Source organism: Pavona decussata, unplaced genomic scaffold (genome assembly GCF_977016875.1).
Source record: "Pavona decussata unplaced genomic scaffold, jaPavDecu1.1 SCAFFOLD_59, whole genome shotgun sequence".
NCBI lineage: Eukaryota > Metazoa > Cnidaria > Anthozoa > Scleractinia > Agariciidae > Pavona > Pavona decussata.
In genome coordinates, this window is record NW_028145481.1 from 1,752,173 (window position 1) to 1,767,756 (window position 15,584).

General features: G+C 39.7%; 1 protein-coding gene across 3 annotated transcripts; it reads left to right on the forward strand.

Annotated features, from left to right (window-relative positions):
• The first annotated feature begins 1,304 nt into the window (after positions 1-1,304).
• On the forward strand, positions 1,305-13,787 carry LOC146479365 (low choriolytic enzyme-like). 3 transcript variants are annotated; one of them, XM_085110845.1, is made up of 11 exons: positions 1,305-1,431; positions 2,922-2,990; positions 3,933-4,016; positions 5,197-5,259; positions 5,775-5,864; positions 6,708-6,843; positions 9,371-9,555; positions 10,149-10,379; positions 11,024-11,177; positions 12,542-12,701; positions 13,107-13,786. In XM_085110845.1, exons 1-11 carry the CDS (start codon positions 1,356-1,358, stop codon positions 13,209-13,211), a joined length of 1,353 nt encoding a protein of 450 aa, XP_084966971.1. In that variant the 5' UTR covers positions 1,305-1,355; the 3' UTR covers positions 13,212-13,786. The 3 variants fall into 3 exon arrangements, with proteins under 3 accessions (XP_084966971.1, XP_084966973.1, XP_084966972.1); XM_085110846.1 differs by having other exon boundaries at positions 1,347-1,431; positions 2,940-2,990; positions 13,107-13,787; XM_085110847.1 differs by lacking the exons at positions 12,542-12,701; positions 13,107-13,786 and having other exon boundaries at positions 11,024-11,181.
• The last annotated feature ends 1,797 nt before the right edge of the window (positions 13,788-15,584 follow it).

Below are 15,584 nucleotides of genomic sequence, written 5' to 3' on the forward strand. Positions count from 1 at the left end.
TCCACACTGACTGTATCAATTTCCGTCGTCGAAATTATAACGAAGTACACGTAATTGAGATTTCTCAGTTATTATGAAACTCTATGTACTTGTAATAAACACCCACTGCTGTTAGTTTTTGGGAGTTTTATATTCAAATTGTCGTTAGGTTTAATTTTACTGATGGGCGTGTGCTAATGTGCTATTAAACGATGCGGCATGGCAATTATAGGACCTATAAAAAACAACTCATTACTAATTCATAAGCCCATTGAGTTATCAAATGGTCGATAATGCATCACGTGCAGTGACTTTATATCGATAAACCTCCTCCTTATTAGCAGGCGGTGTTTTTTTCAAATGCTAATTTCCAACGTTGACAAAATCATAATTGTCATGAACTCTATTGACACACGCTTTTCCAGGCGTAGGAATGTTTTTGAAGCGTTCCAAAAACTCACAGCACGTGTTTTACCCGATAAAACACTCCTGCTCGTTTTTTAAACATTACGTCATAAACAACTTATTGTAAATTCAACCTTGGAGGCCAAGGTCTATTAAACACTAGACGAACTATTGAAAAGCTATTTGCAAGAGAAATCATTTAAAAAAAACAATTAGTGTAACAACTGATTACACTTTGCATCACAATACATCAAGTGGAGAGGAAGTAGAGACTAGATGTGACGATATCAATAATTAAAAGACAAGATATGAAGTAATACGAGAGGCTTGGGGTTGAACGGATCTACAAAAAATAAGTGAATATGTGACTGACTGGCCGTTAAAGTACATGGCGATATCTGGCTTACTGGATCGTATACTGACAATTTATTATTCAAAATGCAATGTAATGCTCGTTATATTCAGCATTTGGGGCTAGACATATTTATTATGAAAACAAAATTTGTAAAACACGAAAACCGTTTAAAGTCTTGAAAGAAATATTACTGCTGTGAAAATTACATCTCGCACCGTTAAACCCTTAAAAAGGTTATTGCATGTCATAATTAGATTTTAAACTGAACGTTTTCATATTAATTGAATCTTGAACTACAGAGAACTAATCTAGAACTTATGTAGCATGTTGATTTTTAAAGACGTCTTCAGGGTGCCAAGGTCAGTTATAAACCAAAGATACTCTAATTAAGATAGCCATAAAAAGCTTTTTTGGAAACAAGAAAATTGTTCAAAGAAAACAAACGATTCCATAATTACACTTTGCATGATAAAACGTTCTTTCTAGTATCTTATTTAATGAGATCTAGCGAACCCTGTAGCGTACGTTGTACTATATAAGCAAATTGAGCTCTGGCCAAACAGTTGAGTTTTCTTGACTTTACATTAGTCCCGGTGTAAAACCAGATCTCAATACAATGGCCTTTTTCCTAAAGGAGGCAGTGTTGCTGATGGTCGTGGCTTCGGTACTTTCGTTTCCCTGGCGACCATCTGGTAGGTAAAAACCATCAAAAGTGTTTTTCATTTTATCTGAATTGAGATGTAAATACTGAATTTCTATTTTTTAAATGCTTAAAAGCTGCTTCTTTAAGCCCTTACACGTGGGTCTGCTTGTTTTCGGCATGTTCGTGTTAATACCCATCAGTAAACCAATAGCGTATGTCTAGTATTTAAGACTTTCTACCTTTTACGCCGATCTCACAAATCTCAGTTTCAAATCAGTCATTTCATGTGACTTTTTACATTTAAAAAGCCCTAACTGGTCTCAAAAGGAAATCGGCTTCAGCTCACTTCACAAAACTAGTACTATCTGTTTCAACAGATCAGTCGATCCTTAATTTTTCTCATATTTTGGAGAACAGCCCAGAAAATTGACCGTTTCAGGCTAGTTTATTTTTAAAAGGATGAGATAACACTTAACAAAACTTGATCAGAATATTTAATGGTCAAAAGACAGCTGCTTCGTTAAAATGTTTTGTGATTGCTGTAACAGTGAGGTAATGATAGCTCCTTCCCACCTTGGAGGCGGCCCGGTAGTCGAATTGCTGCTTGTGTTAAATGCCACTCTGGAGACACTACCGTACATGCACTAGGGCCGTCTTTGACGTAAGAATAAAGCCTGGTGGTTGCGGTCTCCCCAGTAGCTGAGAAAATGTTTATTTTCTTCGGGCAAAATTCGCTGAACCCTACGCTGTGTCAGAAAAAAGGGTCGTAGAATGACTTGTCTACTGAAGAAATAACTCAGAAGAGGTCATCGTTTTAGATCCACCCAACAAAAAAAATGATCTTCTTCTGAAGTGACACTGAGTTTAGTCATAGCCATAATTCACTCATAGTTGACATTCCTACACAAGATCATAGATTATAGAGTTGCCAACAACCCGATCTCAGCAGGGTTTTTTTTCCTGGGTAGTACTTAAGGTAAAAAAAATTGTCCATATACGTTCACTTGGGATTAAGGGTTCAACCTCCAAGCCAGAAGCTACTTGACTTGAATACTTGTAATGAGAGATGATGAACTTTGGGAAGGGCTACCAAGATTAGAGGCTGGGGTAGATTTTACAGGAACAAGTCCGAGAGTCCCGCAGGCCAGTCAACTCCACGTTAACAAGAGCCATCATTTGCGATATGGCAGCACCATCTGGTTATGTCAGTTATAAATAAAAGGTACGCAGTCCGGACACTACTGCCTTGAGGCACCAGCGTCCAGAAAGTTTCATTTGGGCATATTCACTTCAGGCTCCGTGAAAAAAGGTTTGCCCATACGCCGATGGCGCGTGGAGTATCCTTGAAAGGTAGCCATGGTCAGCTGTTTCGCCCTTTTTAGGGATTATCGGCATGGCGCGTGAGTAATAGGCTTTGCGCATGCTTGAAGAGCCCCAAGTGCGTGGAAAGTATACATAGTGTTTGCAATGACTTGTAACTGAAAACGGTCACAATGTTTTCACTTTGTCATTCATTTTCATGTTTTCTTTTTTTTTTAGAAACTGCACATGCTCCAGATGGCTCCTATGGCCCTGTGCAGGAAGACTTTTCACTGCTATTGGATGACGGTAAGCCTTAGATGCTAGCAAATGCGGGTATGAATCCTTTAAGCTTAGCTTGTAAGGGTGTTGTGCCTTTTGGGTATAGGAATACGGAAGCTGGAAAGAATAAACTAAGAGCGTTAGCTGCGAGCGATGGTTGCGTGTTTTATGTTGACAGTGACACTGAGCTTAATTTCTAACTGCAAGAGATACGGCGATCTTCACTGGTAAATTAAACCCACTTGTAAAATGTTCGTCGCATTGTGAATATTTTCACACTCAGACACTAGCACAGTCGATGAATTCCCGGTCGAAGTGAGTAAGTTATCCAGGAACAGGCAGCAAGCGTGTTGAATTAAAATGCTGTTTGTTTGTTTGTTGGTTATAATTATATTAACTTTTTCTTAAGTTGCTGTGGTATGAATTGTTTGATAGATGTGTTTTTCCAGAAGTCTGTAGCTCAGTGGTAGAGTATCCGAACTAGCAGCCTGTGAACAGGCTCCCAAGTGGGAAGAGAAAGGAAAGGGGCGAGTCTATCTAACCAATCAGATCATGATACCAGAATCTGGTGGAATGGAATGGCGACATCAAAGGATGTGCGCAGACTCCCCCTCCCTTTCTTTCTTTCTTGCCCTCAGGTCGAGCTCTTTGCCGCACTTTGGAGTCTGTTCACAGGCTACTGAACTCGAAACTGGAAGGCCATAGGTTCGAATCCTGTTTTATCCTTTTTATTTTTCCAATGACTGAAAAGAATACATCTACCATTTATCCTTTAGCAAGCTTAAAAAACAACATCGCATTTCTTTCAATTCATCTGTTGCTATGTGACTCCATATTCATTCAGTTCAAGGTGACTAAAGCAACTGAGAGACAGCGTTATGGATCACGAACACAGCAAAGGGAGCCTGGCCTAACTTTTTGAGAATTGTGCATCTCATTAAATTCTGAGCAATTCTATATGATTTTCAGACACTGGTACTGCAGTCGACGAACCTCCAACCGGCGATGAGGTCGAAGAGGTTTATCCTGGAACAAGCACCAAACGAACTCAAGGTCAGGATCAAACGTATTTCGACTACACCTACATTTTGAACTCCTAAGTACGTAAATTATGATCATCCGAGTGAGTGTAGTCCTGAGAAGGACTGTTTGTGGTGACTTTGACTGACGTCTCGACAATCTGAGCGGAAGTCATCTTCAGAGTCAAGTGAATTGTTCCACAATTCACTTGACTCTGAAGATGACTTCCGCTCAGGTTGTCGAGACGTCAGTCAAAGTCACCACAAACAGTCCTTCTCAGGACTACACTCACCCGGATGATCATAATTTACGTACTTATGACATGACTCCTGGGTTCAAACCATTTACAATTTTGAACCCCTATTTTACGCTACTATACAACGTGAACGGAAATCACACCCTGCTCACCCAAATACGTCGCCCAATCCCCCGTACAATGTTTTAAACCATTCCCGAAAAACTGTATTCCTTGTAGAACAACATTATAAGGGGGTGGGGTGATATTGACTGATCCTAAACTACTTTTGAGAAAGAAGAAGATAATTTGTACGAACAACAGGGCGGTTTACGATCTGTAGCAACTGTTTCTGTCGATGATTGTAGCTTCAGCTGAGTGACGTCTGTTGCTATTGTTTTCTATTTGTTGAGTTTATGTTTGGTTCCTGTCTCTGCTCCAAGGGTTTTTTTTTTCATCCGGGTTCTCCGGTTTTCCTCCCTGCACAAAAACCAACGCTTCCAACTATAAATTCGACCCAAATCGCACGAACACCTTTGAATCTAGTTTAACAGTAGAGAGTTCTTTGGTGTTCTGTGCGTGGGTAAACAAATTACTTTTGTTCACGTGTTTGCTTGTCTGTTTGCAATCAGGTTCACTAGGCCAATGGAAAACTTAGTCTCATGAATTCTGATTAACTGGTAAATTCCCGTTTTATATATATGAAACCAGCTCTATAGAAGAGAAAAGATTTAGAGATTACAACCAGACAAGTTTCTCGAGTGCTAGAAAAAAAAACTATAGTTCGTACGAAATTGATCATGATAGACCATGTGCATGTTATTTGAAGAGAAAGTCAGCCATACCAATAACATTATTACAACTCTAGCACCTACGGTAATATAAGTAGTGGTTGATTTGTAATAAAAAAACTGATAAAGCACATTCTGATTTCATTACTGACAGTAGCCTTGCTCATTTTTATTTGACCGCATGCAGAGAACAGCGACTTGAATGATGACGAAACCGAAGTAGCTTTTCCAATCGGAGAGTCCAGAAAAGGTACGTTGCTACCTGTTGTCTGGGTGTACTTTTCCTCCAGTGGATGAAAGCGGAGTACGCATAAGGAAGTAGTAAAGGATCGGGTCTCAATCTGTGATATTTAGATATGATATCCTTGCCGCTAAAATTGAGTGAGCGGACGGAAAAAGTGCATGTAACGTAACTGCAAAAATTAACTGTCAGTCGCAGGCTAGAGAAACACTTTAACTTGACATAACGTATTTTGCTTTTATGTTGCGTTTTCATTTTCTCTATTCTTGTGCTAGTTAGAGCCAATCAAATACTGAAAAAATATAGGATCATAGAAAAGAAATTAAAAATTATTACTCCGTCTCTTGCCTTCAGCTGCAAGTGAAGGCTTATGTTGCTACAATATTGGCTAGCAAAATCTCACGAGATTTTCTCAGTGTCGAAACCCAGCTTAAATTATGTTGCTTTCTTCTTTTCTTTCATTCATTATTTCTTTCTTAATTTAATCCATTCATTCTTTTTTATTTCTGATTTTGTCTGCACAGCCTTTCGCACAAAGAGAGGAATAGTGCCAAAAATGGAATACCGGTGGCCTAAAAACCAAGCAGGCAACGTCGATATCGCTTACGTTATCGGTAAAGTACCCGGCCAGCAACATGCAATAATTGGGACAGCGATCTGTAATCAAGGCAGTATAGCCTTAATTACAAAACAATTTGTAGGAGCAATTCAAGTCCTAGCAGTATGCGAGATGTTTGTCACAAGAATCAAGTTAAATAGCCTAGCTCCCACAAGCCTTCAATAGCTCAGTGGTAGCGGAGTGTCCGAACTAGCTTATATATATAGTAATCAGAAGGTCCTAGGTTCGACTCCTGTTAGGAGCACTCGGATATCTTTTTCCGATTTTTTCCGAGTATGCCTGTGTCATTTACTGAATAACACATCATTCTAGCTGTTTGGCCCTAACCAGTAGCCGTAGTCTCTTAGTAACATATATATATATTTCATAGAATACCCTTCTATAGCCTCTTCCAGGCTTTTAGTTAGTTGGGGCGCAGCACGAAAAACGACGCGCGAAAAAATAAAGAAAAAGCGCGCGAGGGGACGATTTTTCTTTATTTTTTCGCGCTGCGCCCCAACTAACTGAACGTCTGGAAGAGGCTAACCCTTCTGCTGTACAGTTGTTATTTTTGCTTGGCTTCCATGGAAAACAGTTTCTTAAAGCTACTGATTGCCAAAATTTTATTGAGCTTCAAGATATACTTTTGACATCGACAATGACTTATATTAATCTTGCTCATTATTGAGATAATTACACGTTTAGTTATATCAAGTTTTAAGTCGTTGCTTTTGTTCTCAATGTGTAAGAAGCTAAGGTAAGCCTTTCATGTCCACCCCGTCATATTATAGTGAAAACATGTGGGTGCATGGTTACCACACAATTTTATAACCAGTTTCATTGTTACGTTCCTTTATAGATGGTGTTAACGACAACACAGAAAGATCGCTGAATGATATCTTTTACGAGCTGAAACTTAAAACGTGCGTTCGCTTTCATAAGAAGGTTGCAGCTGATAAACACTACGTGAAGTTTTCGAAAGGAAACAGTGGAGCGTAAGTTGTCTGTTGACGCCTGAGAAATGCATACTTTTGGTACATAGTTATAATACCCCGGGGCTAGCTATATCTTTGATCTAAGCTAGTATTTTTTCTTAACAATGGTCTCATGTTATATCAACGATTAACTATCGGTAACCCAATGTAGATCGGGGAGGTAAGGCCAGTTCTCCCCTCGGCGACTTTGAATCTGAAAAACTTTTTTAATATCCACGCAAACGCATGGAACTTCATAACTTTTTCAAAACTTAATCTGGAAACAATTTGATGTAGTCCTCGTTGACTTTGATGTTACCATGGCAACGAATTTTTGGCAGGCCGTTTTCCATTTTCGCATTTACAAAAACAAGGAAAAATACATTTTTTCTCAAAAAGTAACTTTTCGTTTTTAGTTCACATCTGTGTTAATTTAGGGGTCTGCTTATCTTCGTTCAACTTGGCACTTTCTTAAAGTTTCGAGGAAATCCATGTTAGAGTGGAAAGTCGCTGATACATTGACGAAAAAAATGAGAACAGCTTCGAAGAACCTATAAACAATTTTTAAAAGCAATGTCAATGAACTAAGAACAGCTCAGTCGTTTCTCGCTCGTTTCCGAATGGATAGCCTGAGATTGTTTTAAGTTTGTATTAAAGCATAAAGAGGGCCGATCTCCACGGATTTCAGTCTTACGGCTGCAAGCAAATATAGAGTCGTCCTCTCTGTTGTTCAGCTGTAACACTTCGCCTACTTTCGCCCCTCTTCGTTCTTGCCTGTGCGCATACGCGATTGTACGTTGCCTTCGGCCGTTCGACTACCCGTTTGTTCATCCGCTTGTTCACTCTCTCATTGTCCCACGTGCGATCGTTGCGTTTCTGTGTTATTCGGGGGCAGGCAACAAGAACATTAAAATATTGTTTTTTTTTTTAACGAGGCTCGAAAGGGATTTTAACCGAGTGCGCGCGCGTAACCCACCCACACCATCACGCTTAAAGTGCGCCTAACCCCACATTTTTTTCGGTTAAATAAATCTTTGCACCTGTTCGAAACGCATTGAGCCTTTTTGCGCCTTTTTTCAACCAAATCTTGACTTTTTATAGGCTCTAAAAGTTACGAAATCTAGCCACCATCTGTCCCATGACCGAGCTAGTAAGGAGCATGGGTCTATTCCTTACATGACGTCACAAACTGCTTTGCATGCATTTTCACAAAGACTTAATACAATGCAAATCAGTTTGTGACGTCAATATAATAGACCCATGCCCCTTACTAGGAGTCGGTCATAGGACAGATGATGGCTATATTTCGTAACTTTTACAGCCTTTAAAAAGTCAAGATTTGGTTGAAAAAGGCACCAAAAAGCGGAATATATTTCGAACGGGCGCAAAGATTTATTTAAGTGAAAAAAATTGGGGGTTAGGTGCACTTTAAGGTGTAGGCGTCAGCTGAATGAATGTCTATCAAAAGTCGCGCACGCAGAACACCAGAATTGGAAATCCAGCGTAAAAACGCGCGAACAGGGAACAAAAGCTGCAGGAAACATTTTTTTTTATCTCGAAATTTTGCGCGGTGGCCTGTCTTGATTTTTAGCATGCATACAACATTCAGTATGCGACGTCTAATAGAAACGTAGAGACAGAAACAGTAGAATTTTTTGTAGGGGAAAAAAAGCAGAAGATCTACTGCATAACTTTTTGTCACTGTTTGGCAGAGCAGTTAAAGAATTTAGGGAGCTTTCCAACAAAGCAATAAAAACGGTAGGTTACCGACTTAGTCTTGTAGCAAATTTGCAAAAGCTGCAATTTAGCGGTCCTTTTCCTAGAGCTATCCTGTTGCCATAGCAACCGTTATGACGTCAAAACTAGCCTTAACCAAAACTAACTTAACCAAAACTAGCCTTAACTTCATTGAATTAAGTTTTGTATTACACATAAGATACATTAGTTTTTAGTAGCATCTTTTAGCATTTTTATTCATTGTAAATTTTTAATTTTTAATTTTCGAGGTCCTTTTTGTAAACCACTTTTTAGTGAAAAAGTTTCCTCATTAAAGATTGTCATTATTAACCTATTGCCCAAAAACTGACCTGAAGAGATATTTATAGTTTGTCCACATGATTGGATACAATGTTTTGAAATCTTTTATTATCATGTCACCAACACAACAACAATGAAATACCATGACGAGCCTAATAAAAGGCACACCAGTGTAAGTCTTTAACTGAAAGTTGCAGAAATATTTAGGGAACGGAATCTTAAGGAAGGCTAATTGCATCAGTTGAAATGTTGGCTGATTTCAACGTACCCTAAATCAGCCTGAATCAGGCTGGTGTACTTCCCAACGTGAAAGCTATAACTACTCGTCTTATAATGTTTTTAGCAATCTTTCCTACTTTCTTCCAATTTTTAATTTGTGTTTAACCTTTGTTTGTCAGTGAGGCTAGCGGAGTGCTGTCTCTTCGTCCTGCCGCACCCCGCTAGCCATAACTTTTAATTACAAGTTAGAAAAGTCACGAAATCCTTGGTTACAGTTAGTTTTGTCCCTTAGGTGCAAATCGGAAATTGGTTACCGTGGAAACAAAGATGAGCAACTTGTCGATTTGTGGTACCCTGGCTGTGATTTCCGAGGAACAATCATGCACGAGGTTCTACACCTGCTTGGGTTCGAACACGAGCACCAGAGACGCGACCGTGATCAATATATTAAGATCAATCAGGGTAACATTCAAGCAGGTATATCTGTATATTAGCAAGCTACTTAAAAGGGTGTCAAAAGAGTATGTACAGGGAAACCCCAAATTAGCGAAGGCAAGAATATTAATATTTCAGCCATTTTAATACACCTATATTAGGTTCAGTTCTGTGATACTCGGAATGATAGAGGCGTGGTATGTTTTCTTACGCTTGGCAGTGGTTGATGTTTTCCCCTTCTCGGAAAAACGTTGCATGTTTTGCCGCGCTTCATGCAGCAACAGGTGAATGCTTTCTCGCGGGCTTGGTACCGGTTGCATGCTTTACCCACGCTTGGTACCGGTTGAATGCTTTCTCGCGGGCTTGGTACCGGTTGCATGCTTTCTCGCGCGCATCGGGACCGGTTGTATAATTTTTTTGTACTTGGGATCGTTTGCGGGATTTTCCGGGCTTTGAAGAAGCTACACACTTTCTAGTGCTATAACTGTTTCCCCAATTAATTACCATGAATACACATTGCCTTTAGTCTCTCAGTGGGCTGAATTGGAAAGAGTGATAATTTCCCTAGACCCCCCTCCACCAAAAAAAATTGTCAGGACAATATCCGTCGTAATTAACCGCCTTTCCTGTCTAAGGTCTGGAGTCACAGTTCAAACCTAAAAACCAGGACCTCGTTCCACCTTACGATGCTTACGATGAACATTCCATTATGCAGTATAATGAGGTAGCTTTTAGTAAAGATGGAACAGGAAGGACTATGGAAGCAAGAGACGGTCAAAAGTTGGGACAGGCAGCGCACATGGACGCAAACGACGTGATGAAGATTAACCAGGTGTACAACTGTCTAGAGAAGAAACAATCACTCTGTAAGCTTCACTTTACGTGCATGGTATATGACCAAGAAGCCTCGAGGGGGGGGGGGGGGGTATTAAATAAAGTTCCATACGGGAGGGCCTCGCTTGAAGATTTTCGTGTGGTGTTCGGAAGTCAAAAACGAACCAATATAAAAGCGAACTAAAGATTCCTATCATTTTTCTTTGCTTGGCTTTTGTCATCTAGGGCCAGATTCACCAAGATATATACTAAGTATTGTTTAATTAGATTATTGTTAGATTATGAATTATTGTTCAGAGAAAAGTACTTAGGATACATCCACACATCTTAAAGGGGCTGTGTCACCCCAGGCGCATGCGCGCGTTGATGAGAAGCACTTTGAAGTCGTTATCCAACTTTTTCAAATACCGTCGGAGCTGAGAGTTCAGAAAGCTGTTTGAATCGCGTTCATAGCTGAATGTTTGTTCAAAAAGGTTCTTTAGTAGTTACAGAAGCTGTTTGTTGCGATGTTTTTGAAAGCTTTTGCAATAACGGAAAAGCAAAAATTCCGCGACGAGTTGTATGGCAAAAATGCAAATTAGTCTCAACCGTACTCTACTGCGCATGTGCCCCAACTGACATGGTCCCCTTCGTGAGTTTCCAAGATCAACCGATGTTTTGGCACATGTTTTTTTAGACGTGGAGTGCAAACTGACGGTGAAAACTGGAAATGGCTTCGGGGATGGAACGGATGCAGATGTTTATATGAAGCTGAATGGAGACAAAGGTTCCACGAATTTTGAATTGATTACAGAAGGAGGAATGATCGCCGACGAAAACGAAAGTGGCTCGTAAGTGTATAGACTGCCAGTCGGTCTGAAATGCAGGCACTGGTTTCCCTCTCCCCCTCCACCCCTTTCTAACACCTATCACGCTGGCTACTACCACTAGATTGTGGGCAGTCTTTCTTTCGCTCGAAAATCCACCGGGAAGAACGGAAAACTCTGAACGAGCACAATATTCCAGAAACGAGCTGCGATGCCGCGAGCAGCGCGGGCGAACTCGCGGCCTTGCCCCTCGCGCGCGCGACTCGCGGCTTCGCCGTTTTCCCCTTGAATATCGTGCTCGCTCAGTTTCTTGCAATTTTACAGCAAGATGGACTGCCCACAGTCTACTATAGCCACATATGGATAGTGGGGTGACTCTAACATTACAGACGCCTGCCGCGCCAAAAACTCGATGAAGCGATAACCTGTTCCTGGCGAATAATTTCGGCTAAAATCAGAAATTAAAACGAGCAAAAAACTTAAACACTCCGCAACTACGGAGCTTAGCGCGCGTTTAATTTTCGCATTTGCTTCTGATTTTAAACTTTCGCTGGCCCCGCTATCTGAGACTGAGCTTTGAACGACTGATGAAGCGATAACAACTTGAAAAAAGCCAGGAAAAAAATGTACTCATACTCATTCATGACCAGCTCCCAGTTGGCTTGATAGCTCAGTTGGTAGAGCACTGCACCGGCATCGCAGGTTAAAACAGAACATAACAGGTTTAAAATCCCAGCTGGCTATCTGACGGATGATCGAGGAGTCTAGGGAGCTACTAGAAATCATCTCGGAACGATGGATTTTCTAAGCTTTAATTTCGGCCAAGTTATCCACTTGTTTACCGCGTTTTAAAGTAAGGAATAATTAAGAAAAGTCCGAATCTTTATTAGTAAATGACAAAATGACTTAGTAAGCACAAACTCACAAAAAATTATCTTTTTAAAATTTCATCTTTAACGAACTTTTCTCGTTTATTTCGATTTACTTTTGTTACTGCGCTTACGTTCTGCGCATCTCGAGATAGTCTACTAATACAGGGATATTTTTGCGCGGTTTAAATCTGTGCGGAGAAAGCAGAACTTAGCAAGTGCTTTTGGTATCCATTAAGAAAATTGAAGGTTACCATGCATTTTTCAGAGATAATAAAGCTTCAATTTGGAAAAAAAAATACATTCCTTTGTATTTTACTGCCTTTTTAATTATCGTTTCTAAATTCCCCCTGAAAAATGCGTGGTTACCCCAATTTTCTTTTTGAATTCCAATAGCCCTTGCTAAGATCTGCTTATGTTAGTAGGGACGGTCCTTAGTCCTCTGTGATTGTGTGCCTGATCTTGAAAAGATTTTTGCTGCTGAAATCACTGGTTCTCGCTGTTTCTTTTGTTTTTCAGTGAAGATGTTCACCAAATGGCGTTAAGAGATGTGGGCAGAGTCTCTTCTATTGTGGTGGCTCTAGTGAAAAAGAACGCTCAGCCACCAAAATGTTCAAGAAAAAAGAGAGGACACAAAAAGCGATGGCTGATTAGTACTGACGGATGGACTCTTGACTCTGTAAGGAACTGTTTTCACTGATATGCAGTCTTCTTACTTTCTCTAGTTGAAAAGCTCTACGTCTCCATAGTAAGGAGGCGATCTGTTGTGGTCGAGTGATTAGAGGCGCAAACTCGTTATCCGTAGGACCAGGTTGGAGTCCCCTCTGTGACAACTAGCTGGGTTCAAATCCTCGGGCACGCTTTGTAAATGTAAATAACTAAAAATATTTTTTTTAATATCCTAAACGGCCACCCTTCATTTGCCTGTTGTAACGAGGGAACGAAACAGTTTTTAAACTCGCCTCCTCAAATCCAACCATGATAAACGAATGTGGAAACTGTTTGGGTTTATTTTGGTATTCACTGTCACTTCTTTTGTCATTGTTTGTTTGTTTGTTTCCTAATTGCCCTGGTTTCTAAACAGGTGACGGTTAAGAGTTTAAATGGAGGCACCTCGCAGACTTTCGCTGGCCCAGTGGACCTCTATCCAGGAGATTGCAAAACTCTGAATCCCGTCAAGAAAAAATAGCACCACTTGACTTGACATGAATGCATTGATGATCAACCGAAAGATTCTCTGAATATATCTGTTTAGCCATAGCTGCTGTAGTGACCAAAAAGGAAGGAGTCGAGCGATATGATCAACTATATAAAGATCTGGTGTTAAAGGGGAAGTATCACGAAAATTTGATGTCATTTCAAAACCCAGAAAGGTTTGCCTGACAACAGAAACAAAACATTATTGTCTAGTTTTGTTATAAATTAACCCCCCAGTGCAATAAAACTGTCGATTGGTGCCTCTGGCAAGAGACAGAGTCGGCCGGTATGGATTGAAACTTGAAAAATGTAAGGCTAAAGTTTTTCAAGTTCTCGCTTTTTTGTTTCCAAAATGCGCTAGAACAGAATACATGTTGTTTCTCTAAAGAATTGAGTTTATTTCTCTCCTTTCGTTGTTCTAGAATTATTTTGTAGCAAAGTGAAGGTGTTATTTCATCATTTTTAACAAAAGAGGTTAAAAACCCCATGATACTTCCCCTTTAAGGCCCTTGATTGAGTGTAGAAATTAAAGACGAGCATTAAAAAATGAACTCGTGTGGTTTTGTGTGCTGAGCCTAAAGCTAGCCTTCTCCTATTTATTGGCGCGTTGGTGCGTTTTGAAACGCTTTTATGACAGGAAAGATTTTCCCGATTTCTTTGAGTTTTGGTATCCTAACTGAAAAATGTTTGAACTTTAAGAAATTAATATTATCTATTTAGATTTTTTCTTTAGAAATGGTTGAGATATCAATATATTTTTAAAATCCTAATGTATCAGTTTTACAAAAAGGCGAATACCTCCGAAATCCGAATCATATGAACGAAAACTAATTTTCACAATAAAAACTATGCACGGAGCCTCGCTTTCGCAATGACTTTCAACGATACTCGGAAATGGCGTATTATTTTAGCTCATCATTAATCTGAAATTCATTTCAAAACTGGAGGCGGAGAAAGCGCCACAGGAGCTCTGCATTCACAGTTGCGCGGGACTGAGATCGACGGAGAGGGTCAATTTCCTCCCCAATTCCCCTCACGGCGAGAACGAACTGATAACCACGGATGATTTTCAAGATCTCTCAATTCGAAACTAAACAACAGCGCAAGTGAGAGTATCATAAGAACAATTTCTGTTAAAAGAAGCATTTATTTTCACTATCTAACTGAGCGACTTCTCTAATAATTATTATTGGCCACGAGTTGATAATGATCTTCACACTTCTCAAACTCATTGGTAATTCGTGCGGAAAAAATCACTACCGTGAAGGAACTTTTGCATTGAATTTCTTCAAGAATTATTAACAGTTGGAAAAGCTATATATCAAACACAAGGAAAAGTGTTTCGTCCGATTTACAAACAGCTCGAAGTTGGTTAACAAGACTCGACTATGACTCGTTTTTTCAACCTACTTCTTGAAAATCGGATGAAACACTCCTCCCCGTGTTTGATATAGAGTAAAATCAAACTCATCAATAATCCAAGAATGGAAAACAAAAGATATCCCTAACGTGAAGGAGGTTTGGAAAAGTGACCTTAACTATCATAAAATTTGGTGAACTTTTGCTTTGAATTTCTCCAAGAATTATTAATGATTTGAGAAGCTACAGTATATCAAACACTTGAAAGAATGTTTTATCCGATCCCCAAACACTTTGTTGGCAGTTTAACAACTTTGGCACGGTGTTTGGAAATCGGACAAAACACTCCTCCTCGTGTTTCATATACAGCATTGCATGAAAACTTACCAATTCTAAACACATGCAAGAGTCCATCTACGTGATCTAAGTTATGCTCTTAATGGTTACATTACTGTAGACGAAATAAAATATGTACAAGGAAATTATGGATTAAAAGGTAGTCACTGCTAATTTTCAAATACTATTCACAAACTATCTACAAAATACACAACACAACTAATCAAGCACTATCAGAACACTACGTCCAGTGAGTACATGTATATAAAATTTACCCCTAAACTTTAGTGGTCAACCTCAAACGGGGTCTGTATTGGGGACATAACGGTTGTGTTATAAACACATAAGCTTGTAAACAAAGAAAAACAAAAACCGATTCCACTTTTCCCTAATACATGGACCAACTGAGTAAGCAAGGTCAACAGAAGTTTTACCGCCGCTTTCTCCTCACAACTTGACTTGTGACAAACTTTACATTTGTGAGGATAGTAGTGCGCTGATCAATTTGAACCTTCAACACCCCTGCCCTCCACCCGGAGAATTGACCATATACTGAGCCTGGGGATAAGAAAATGTTATCAGGCTGGGGAATTTGAACTGCATTTATGTAATTTGCACGTGGGTGTTCCTGGTTTGGAGAGTTGAGGCATTTTTCAAGGACAGGCTTTTG

Excerpts from the sequence above, each read along its gene's own strand:
- LOC146479365 (XM_085110845.1), top strand. The coding sequence starts at position 1,356 with ATGGCCTTTTTCCTAAAGGAGGCAGTGTTGCTGATGGTCGTGGCTTCG. Across the intron at positions 2,991-3,932 it reads TTCACTGCTATTGGATGACG|ACACTGGTACTGCAGTCGAC; the intron begins GTAAGCCTTAGA and ends TATGATTTTCAG. Across the intron at positions 6,844-9,370 it reads TCGAAAGGAAACAGTGGAGC|GTGCAAATCGGAAATTGGTT; the intron begins GTAAGTTGTCTG and ends TTTGTCCCTTAG.